Raw genomic sequence first — 10,509 nt, 5'->3', positions numbered from 1 at the left:
CTCTCTGAACAAATTGTGCCAAGAAAGCCCTGTGATAGGGTCCCCATAGGGTCCCCATGCCTCGGAAATGACTTGAAGGCACACAACAACAATAAATGGTTGTGGTCCAAAGTTTCTGGTGTGTAAAAGATAGCCTGCTGGTAGCATTCTTCAAAAAGCATCATAACCAAAATACTCTTGGACACTGAGGTCACCCTGGAGCAAACATTTTCTCAGGCCTTCCATACTGCCTTGTATACACTGGTATGAAAAAAAAGACTTAGAAATACCTGTCGGAAAAAAGTCTGAATTGCTGACTTCAGTTAGGTCATGTGTTTGGAAATATCAGCCTGTTCCAAATTCTTGCACATGTTTTACCTCTCCAAATAAGGACCATGCTGCTGAGAACGGGACAGGAAGCCACTGCACTTCCAAGTGAAAGGCCTGTTGATTCCAGCTATTGTTTTGTTCAAGTCTGAGGAGGTTTCCAGATTTCTACCGAATTGCCCTGAATAAAACTCCTTAAAGAGAAGGTCAAACATGTCCAAGTGTGAAATGAACAACAGCGAAATTACTAAGACTGAAATCTTGGAGGACAAACGTTTCATAGTGGCAGTATGCTGGGTAACTGACAAGCAAAAGAAAAGGCATAGTAATGCACTCTGTGTAGGACTGTGCCTTTCAAGGCTTTTCAGAAGATCTAATTAGTATAGGATGCAACAGTTTGTTTGAGCTAAGCATCCTCTATCACATTATAACTATTTTGGACTCACTATATTGGCTCCCTGTTTGTTTCTGTTTAAGGTGCATGTGTTAAGTTGGAAATGGAATTGCAAAGCTACCTATGTCTATCTGCCCTCTTCGGTACTCACTACAACCTCAAGATTGACATCTGAGGCTCTGGACACAAGTTGGGGGATAATGGGCTCTTCTGTGATGACCCCATAACTCTGGAATATCCTTTCTGTTGAAATAAATAAAATAAATTTGACATCTTTCTCGTTGGATTTGAGACAGACTCTAAAGACCTTTTGTCCCACCGCTTTTGGAGTTATGTTTTTCTGCGGCTATTCTCTCTGCTCCCACAGTTTCAATATTTTTATTTGCCTTCTAACGTGACCTAATTCAATTGACTTATATGATTTATTGTTGTATGTGCTGATGTTTTTCTAGGTAATCTTGCTATGTTTGACTGTGGTTAGCCACCTTGGAAAGACATTTTTAAAAATCTACCAAATATATATATTTTTTCTAAGCACATAGTTTGTGCTGAAATGGCTTCCTTTTACATAAAGGGGAGGTGAATTGTTGAGCTCTGCTGTTAAGCAAGAGTTTGTTGGGTCTCCCCACTGGAGTTATCCCTGGCTATATGTATTGGTAAACCTAGTTCTTTGACTTGGTCTTGCAGTATCCCTAATAAGCAAGCCATCATTCCTAGAGAAAAGCTGCAGCTTAAATTATTATCTTGGAGTCAGCCCTTCCAAATCTCCTTAGAGCAAGGTCCAGCTGGTGTGTCAAAATGCCTGTTGTGAACAGTAGCTGCCTGTCATGGGAACCAACTAGTTGCCTTCTGTCTAGAATCCAGTTTAGTTGCATTTGCAATTCATATTAAGATCCCAACATCTCTATGCCAGTTGGAAGTCCTGAAAAACACCAACTGCATTTGGAAGTTCACTTTCATAAATCAGATGGCCAGCTCCATCTCAGTTGGCTTGCCACCTCTTTTCTCTTCTGTCAACCTGTAGTTTCAGCCATCTCCCAGAATTGAGAGATGAAGGCAGTCTTCTCCAGGCTGGGATCTTCTAGGTGTATTGACTACATCTTTTATCAACCCCAAGCAGAATGATCCATGGCCAGGGATGATGGGTATTGTAGTTCAAAATCTGCAGGGTGCCAAGTGGGACAAGGCTTAAGACAAAAAAAAACAGAGACTATGCTCTTTAGTCATATGTTGTGTCATTGTGTCAGATGCTAAATAAATATAAACTTTAAATGGTTTTTGATACTAATACTAGTTATACAAACTGAGTCTCCCTTATCTGAAAGGCTTGGGATGTTCAGAGATGTTCTGGGTTTTGGATTTTTTTTTAGATTTTGGAATAGCTGTATTTGCATGTATGTACATAATGAGATATCTTGGAGACGGGGCCCAAATCTAAACATGAAATTCACTTATGTTTCCTATGCACCTTAAACACATAGCCGAAGGTAATTTTGGACAACATTTTTAATCATTTTGTTCATGAAACCAAGTTTTTGTAAATCAAACCATCAGCAGGGAAAGGTGTCACTGTCTCGGGCCTCCTGAAAAAAGATTTGGTTTTTGGAATATGTCGAATTTCAGAATTCTGGACAAGGGAAACTCAACCTGTAATTATAATTGACAAGAAACATAGTCCAAAGCAGAATGGCTAAGGTATAGTACATGATGTAGATCAGAGCTGTGAGACACAAAACCCTTGGTTTTTATTGTGCCATCTGAGGTCGCTATTTGGTATTTATTTATTTAAGGATAATATTTTATTTATTTATAGAAGGATAATATTTTTATTATCTCTCAGTCCAAAGACCTTCAAAGCAGCTCACAACATAAAACAGGCTACAGTAATATAAGATTAAGCGAGAATGAAAGCAGACCTTCACAGGATAGAATAAAGACATAAAGCAATTAAGGAAGCAAACTAATGAAATGAAAAGATCTTAACAGCTCATTTAAATGCCAGTAATGAAGGAGTCAGGAAGACACCTTCATGCCATTTGCAGAGTCGATGAAGTTCTACCTATTTGTCAGTGAGATCATCAATAACAACCAGATGAGTAGCAAGGCTTCCCCAATGAAGGCAGCTAGAAGAGACAGCCCTTTCAGGTATCCTGACCTCAAACCACCTGCAGCTTTATAGGTAATGACAAGACCAGCACCTTGAATTGTACCTGGAAATGCACAGGTAACTGTTGCAGGTGGTACAAAACTGGAATGTTACAGTCCATAGAGTGGGCTGCAGATGTCATTCTTTCCAATTTAAACCAATTTAAGCTTCCATACACAACCTCATTATACAAAGCATGTTTCAGTAGTCCAGCCTGGATGCATCCAAAGCATGCTGAATGCTGCTTGGATTTGCCTTCTCTGCTGAAGCAGTAGCTAAAACTGCAAATGTGTTTCAGTACACAACCCAAGATCCATATCACATTCCAGACACTTCAATCATCTTCAGGGCCAAGAAGCAGCAACTAGCAGGAAACTGTTCGTACAGTGAAGAAATGACCCAGGGCTGCTCTCTGCACTTAGTGTGGTGTAGTGGTTTGAGCACCGGACTACAGCTCTGGAGACCAGGTTTTGAATCTCCTCTCAGTGTCCTTGGGCAAGTCACTTCCAACTTCAGAGGAAAGCAAAGGCAACCCCCGCCCCAACAAATCTTGCCAAGAAACCCCTTAGCATAAGTCAAAAATGATTTGAAGGCACACAACAACAACCATGTTCCTCACACAGCCGGGTTTGAGCTGTGTGGCTCTCTAGGCATAGTTGGGCTTAGCTTCCATCAGCCCTAGCCAAGCCTGGTGAAAGAAGATGAGCATTACTGGTGAGAAACATCTGGAGTACCACACTTTTTGCACCCTTGCACTATAGAAGATCCTTCCACTAAGGAGAGAGGCAGGTTGGGTCTTGACTGGGCATTGCCTTTCAAAGCCTTGTCTTTGCTCAGAGGAATTCGTGGGATGGATGCTCCCGAAACTGATATACTTTAATGGAGAATTAACGGGTGTAGCACTTGGACATCTGCTTCGTGGGGAAATTAGTTTCCCAAGCAGTTTCTTTTGCATCCCGTGATGCAAAGTGCATGTCTGACACATTGAGCAATCTTCATAATTTACCAGGAGAGTCAGAAGGGACGTCACACTTTTGGAGGGGAAAAGATGTGGGGTGCAGGGACAGATGCCTTTCTGACAGACTGTCAATGAACTAATCCATGCAGAATTGGCTTGCTTAGCCCAGGGCTTCCCAAACCTTTCACTATTGAGAAATTAAATTTTCTAGGCCAACCCCATTTGGCCCACTGCAATTGCATAACCAGTTTGACTGAAATCCGTAAGTAAAACCATTAATCAGATCTTACGATGAGATTATTACAAACAGAAGCGGGCCTTGCATCCGTCGTTACATCATCTCCTTTTGTTTACATTAAAAAGCAAATACTTTGACTTATTCATGTGAATTCAGCTGAGCTTTCTGCTTTGGAAATTATCATTCCTATCTCAATATGAGTAGCTTGCCAGTGTCAGTCCAAGGTTTTATGTATTGTTATCGGTTTATTTTTCTGCATTGGTCCAGTAAGCAAAATATGTATTTTTTTTTAAACAAAAACACCCTCAATTCCAAATGGGTTTTTTCCCCCCGAGAGCTTTCAGAAGCAATTTAAATTAATTAGCACATGTTTTGAAAAATTGAATTCGAAGTACATTTCACTGTGTGTTCATGCAGAATTTCATTAATGACAATCTGAAGCCATCATTATGTTTCTCATCTCATCCTGCATCATCGCACCAGGAGGCTGTTGCATAGATGTTAGAATTAGCGGAGGACACCCAGCCTGCCTCCTTTGTGGAAGCTCTGACTCTGTCAGCAAAATAAAACTAGCAATATAAGCAAGCTAAGAAGGAGCAACAAGCCTTTCTTGGTGTACTGTGTGAGCATCAGGGGCAGAGTTTGAGGTTCAGTTAACCATCTATTGTCGATGACTAAAAAGACTTTGTATGCAAGTCATAAATAATTCACCATTGTTTTTAACCTTTTTTGGTTTAATCTCTTTTTAGCAGTTTTTATGTTTTTATGATAGGGGAAGGGATGGCGATATTGGAACTCTTAATGCTTTTTTTCCTTTTAATTGTATCTTGTTTTACTGCTGTAATCCACTTAGATTCCTTGAGATTAAGCAGAATATTGATGATGGTGGTGGTGGTGGTGGTGGTATAATTCCTGTAAGAGCAAGCCCTAGCTTTTTGTGATCTATGTGTTGTGGATTCTTGTAGGATCAATGAAATTATGAGGAGATGGCTTCCAGTGCATCCTTTCTAGGTTTCCCATTCCTCCTTCCTCTTCCCTTTTCTCAGAAAGGGTGGTTTGTGTCCTTATTGCATGTACCTAACAATAGCTCTGGGGTGGGGGAAGCATCAATTTAATAGGGTCAGGGGATACCTTTATCTGATGCAGTCTCCAGTCATAGCATTTTCATTGGGAGTTTCCATGGGGAGGTCACACATAATTAAAATTATATACACATTTTCTAGTGAACAACTCCTGCTGAATTTAATTGAGGCAACAAAGCCTTGTGACTTCTTAAAAACTAACAAATTTATTATGGCGTAAGTTTTCAAGGACTATGGTCTACAGTACTTGATTTCCCTCTGGGCATGTTTTCTCTCTGTTGTCCCAGTCTCTTAAAGCATTTGCATGCGTATACACACACAAACTGACCTTAACCTGTCAATCAGAATAACACTTCAAGCATCTGATGGCATGGACTGAAGTCCATGGAAGGTTGTTGTTGTTGTTGTTGTTGTGTGCCTTCAAGTAGTTTCTAACTTAGGGAGTGACTCTAAGGTGAACCTGTTATGGGGTTTACTTGGCAAGATTTGTTCGCAAGAGGTTTGCCATTATTTCCCGAGTCTGAAAGCATATGACTGGCACAAGGTCACCCAGTGGATAAATTTGTGAGTGTTCAGGGTGCCACAAGGCTCGAGTTTTTGCTGTAACATGGCTCCCCATTGGGAAATGAATTCAGTAGGATTCACACTCAGACAGAATGGCATCCATTTAGTTTCATCCAGTTGTTCCAGCTGCAGAGAATATTTGTGCAATGTCACTAGGCAAAGTCAGAAGGACTAACAAAATAACAGGGATGCTCTGTCTCAGGTTCCTATGAATCCAAAACAAACTTCTCGGCTTTCTTTTATAGCTTTTCTCTCCTCATATGCATCTCTTAACACTGACAGCCACCATCTGCCTTGTTGATCAAACACGAAACTTGACTTCCTTCTTTGAAGCCTGCCTCTCCTCCACTCCCCATATTCCTTCTGTTGCCAAGTTGCATTGCTCTTCTTTACATGGTGCTGCAGAATAAATAAATACTGTACCCTGCTTCTTCCTCGGGAAAAGTTTAGGCAGCAAAAGCACTGTAGTTATCCCCCATCTTAATAATGGCAACCATCTGTGTACCCTTTCTTCATCTCAGTCCTTCTCTGTGTTCAACACAGCTACCAAAATCACTCACCTCTTGTCGCTTATGCTATGGGGCTGCTCTTAAACTTCTGCACTTGCTTCCTAACATTCTTGGATCCGTTGCAAACATCACATTCTGAACTTCATAGACATTCCTGGTCTCTCTCTCTCTCTCTCTCCTCACCATTAGCTTATACTTCATTATATCCCTGTGCCTGTGCCCTTGAATCCTCTGTCCCTGCCACTGAGATATCTGAAAGTCTCTGCTCCTTATGCCTCCAGCTGCCTCTTAGAACAACTTTATGATGCTGCCATGCTCTTCCTACAAACCACTGTTCCAAAAATAATGATAATAATCCACCCCTTTCGAGAAGCCTTTGGCACAGTCCCTTAGTCCTCATCCATTGCTGAACTGAGCCAAAATACTTGTAACTGAATAGAATCCACTCTTCCCTTGTTTACACTCACCTTCATTATCCTCTCCTCCATCCATCGTCTCTTCTCTGTTTAACTTTTAAACTGAAAAGCTTTTTGAACTGGCTTAGAAGTTATGTTTCTTCAAGTTGGCTTGGACTTATGGTGACCCTATCATCAGGTCTTCTTGGAAGGATTTATTAAGAGGAGGTTTGCCATTGCTTTCCTGTTAGGTTAAGGGAGTTGGACTTGGCTAAAGTCATTCAGTGGGATCCCATGGCTGTGTGATGATTTGAATCCAGGTTCCTCAGTTCTCAGGCCACTATACCACACCAGCTCCTCTGTTTGGGAAGTGCCATTTACTTACTGCACAGAGTTATGCACATTGGTGGCCTTATTTTATCTCATATCTTGAGGTCTACTTGCCAAATATAAAATACACAAAAGCATGTATCTTCTAATCCATTACACTCACAGTTAATTGATGGGGTATTGCATTCTCTTCTGTATTTTGTTTTCTCTCATCTTAGTCTCCACTCTTTCTTGAGTCTTGCAGTTGCATTCAAATGGACCTCAGATGATTGATGGTCCCCAGTCCATCGACTGAAAAAGAGGCGAGAGCTAGAGAAACTCTTTGTAAAGAATAATACTGGCAGTTTGATCATCTGGAAAACCCCCATCAGATTTCTTTAGCAAACAACTGGGATGTTAATTCCATGCTGTAATGGCAATTCTTATTGCTAAATATACACTTCTGAGAAAGCTAAATGTCCACCAGCAAAATACTCTGGGGCTTTGAGTTGAAAGTTCAAAATTCCACTTCCATGTATGCTAATACCAGGTTAGGATAACCTCTGCAGGCTCAGTATAGATTCGTTCCCTTCAAGAAGTGACAGTGACGTGAGGGTCACTCTCCATCTCACGTTCTCATTCACAAGCTGCCTACTCTGGGACAGAGGCGGTTAAAGTCCAGTGCAGCTTATCTATAAAGAGTGGGTTGTAGCGGATTTCAGCCTTGATTCCTTGTGGTCCTGTGCCAGCTAAGTTCCCCTCATTACGTTCTGTACCATAAACAAACAGCTTAACTGGTCCTGTAAATTAGATTTGTTCTTTTGACAATTTTATGTGTTTCTGAAATACTGCCAGAGGAAAATGTTTGTTCCTTCTCTCAGTGTATTAAGCTTCAGTTATGCATGTTCCAAGATGTAGGCTGTTGTTTTTCTCTGCTGCTAACTTTCCCCTCTAGCAATGTGGGGATTACAGTCTGTGGCCATCATCTGTAGCATCTTAAAGCAGTCTTCTTCTAGTAATTATTAAGGTGACAGTCATTGCCTCCTGGAGAATAGAAATGCAAAGACCGCCGAGGACTTTGAGGGAAAGGGGTAAAATGTAATTGCAGCTTAGAATGGTGCATTAAGACGGACTGTTTGAATATTGAAGACATTTTAGTCGCATAACTTAATGTGTTGCCTTAGATTTGAATGTGACTACGTTATGTATGTGTGTTTAGTTTTTGTTACTTGGAAAAATTTTAAATGCACAAGTCCAGGTCTTCTATACTTGGAGGTTTGGTTTTGACCTGACCTTCCAGCCCTACTTGGAATATTACAGACATCCTTTGTGTCAGAAAACTGAATCAAGGAAGAGACAGTAGACTGAACAGCTATCTTATCTTTATATTTTGTTTTAGGTTTTATTTCGATATTATTATTTTATTATTATTTGCAAGGAAAGGAGGACCCTTGTTCCTTCACTTTTTGGGGCCATGTGTCAAAAACTGGAAAGAGGCTCTAGGCAAGGAGAAGACCTTTGGTTTCTGTGTTAAGCATTCAGTATGAAATGCACCATGAAGGAAGGGTGAAATGTTCGGTCTCTGATAAGTTCATTGGTTTATGTATGTGTTTATTTATTTATGGTCCTTTCTGCCTACCTGCTGATGCATGTTCGAAAAAGAATTCTGGAGACTTTCCCTCTGATTCACCCTTTGAAAACCCACCTTTCTTTCCACAGATTATCTTGCTAATCATGGCCGTTTGAGCGAGTCTGAGGCCAGGCGTAAATTCTGGCAAATCCTCTCCGCGGTTGAGTACTGTCACAGCCGGAAGATTGTACACCGTGACCTCAAAGCTGAAAACCTCCTGCTTGATAACAACATGAATATTAAAATTGCAGGTATCCCCGCTTCTTTTCCTTTGGGGCTGATGTCTGAGTTGTAAACTGTGCTCTCCTCCATGTGACCTTTACCAAATTCTCGTGGCAAAGCTACAAGGAAGATGTCAGGCATGTCTATTTAACCCCTTTATGTTGTGGGTGACGTAGGATATCGGCAAGAAAGTCTTGCTAAAAGTAGCCCCTACTTACGTCTTTCTCTTCTTTACAAAATGACAGTGATTTTGGAGGGGTTTTATCCATTCTTATAGTGGCAACCGACTTGCTCTGCCAGATGTGCAGGTTACAATCAAATTAATCAAATAATTCTTCAGTATTAAAGAAGCAGCTCAAAATGGGAGCGCTCTGGTTTATTTTAGCATGCTTGGTTTAATTTTAATTACAAATTTAGACACAGCAGATGTTCCTTGCAATAGGATAATTTTCTTTTTGCCTCCGTATAATGCGAAGGCTCCTCAGATCACCAGACCAGAATTTCAAAATCAAGGGACACTCGAAAGTGGAGCAGTTTTAAGCTGCTGAGAATTCTGTAGAGCTGTGGAGTTCTTGGGATAAAAGACTGTCTGGCAACTCTTCCAGATGGTCTTTAGCTCTAAGAAGGAGGGACTGAGAATGATGACTGTACAAGACCTCTTAGCATTTACTTGGTTAGGTATAAACAATGATTGGGATGGAAAAGCAGCTGCAGTAAACCTAGCTTGGTATAAAAAGTGTTGGCATCAAACACCCACACTTCAGATAGGAAGGTAAGTACTCCATAGCCCATATACTTGTGCTGTTATAGGAAAAACACACATACTCTGGCCTATATTGATGAGTTTCATGGAGGAGTTCCTCCTTCCTTGACAAATTGCTCCCAGCTTGCCAAACTGTGAGCTTAGGACTTCCATGCCAATAGATCCTTTGTGATAGATGTTGGGCAGGAAAAATGGGATGAGTGTGCTGTATTGAGCAACAGTTTGGCGAAATTCAATGGTTGACAAAAATTTCAAAGCACTAAATGCTAAAAGATTTCGAAGAAAGTAACACTCAGCGTTTCTCCAATAAACACCAATGGCTGTTTATGAGGATATTGGAAGGTGGGGTTATTTATTTATTTACAGAGAAAGAAAGCTTTTCTAGTTTACTTCAGCAGCAAAATAGATCACTAAGAGGCAAAGAAGAGAACCTGTTCACTTGGAACACCTCTGACCTTTTCTCTCCCCGCTATGACTGGTTATACATTGCAAAACAGAAGTTGGGAAAGGGGAAGTGTTCAGTTTCTCAGAATACACAGTTTGCAGTTCTAGCTAAAATAGATCTGTTTGTACATTTCCTTTTGAAAATCTCTTGGAGCAGGAAATCAGAATTTGAAAGACGGAGAGGAAAAACCAACATGTATCTTATATGAATTGATGAAGAGTCATCTCCACCGAGTTCAGCTGTAGCATTCATTACTTTGTTAACCGATTAGGGCTCTCTTTGCAGCATTTGCCATTTTAATATAAGTCAATGTGACTCTCAAAGCCCAGTCAGCCTTATATGGGAAAATATGGTCCTTCAGATAGTCTGGACCAAGCCAAATAGGGTTTTATAGTATATAATCAAGAACCAGCATGGTGTGGTGGTTTGAGTGTTGAACTACAGCTCTAAAAACCAGGGTTTGGATCCCTGCTCTGCCATGGAAACCCACTGGGTGCCTTTGGACAAGTCATATTCTCTCAGCCTGAAAAGGAAGGCAAGAGCAAACC

At 40.8% G+C, this 10,509-nt stretch overlaps 1 protein-coding gene across 4 annotated transcripts in view; it reads left to right on the top strand.

Moving 5' to 3' along the window:
• The window catches only part of SIK2 (salt inducible kinase 2), a 71,059-nt gene that overhangs the window by 20,227 nt on the left and 40,323 nt on the right, over positions 1-10,509 (top strand). For all 4 annotated transcript variants that reach the window (XM_042475367.1, XM_042475365.1, XM_042475366.1 and 1 more), the window contains one exon: positions 8,621-8,782. In XM_042475367.1, coding sequence (XP_042331301.1) covers positions 8,621-8,782 — 162 coding nt within the window. The remainder of the gene's footprint in view (positions 1-8,620; positions 8,783-10,509) is intronic.

Source organism: Sceloporus undulatus, chromosome 6 (genome assembly GCF_019175285.1).
Source record: "Sceloporus undulatus isolate JIND9_A2432 ecotype Alabama chromosome 6, SceUnd_v1.1, whole genome shotgun sequence".
In the NCBI taxonomy this organism is placed as follows: Eukaryota; Metazoa; Chordata; class Lepidosauria; order Squamata; family Phrynosomatidae; genus Sceloporus; species Sceloporus undulatus.
This window is presented reverse-complemented; position numbering and strand designations above follow the sequence as displayed.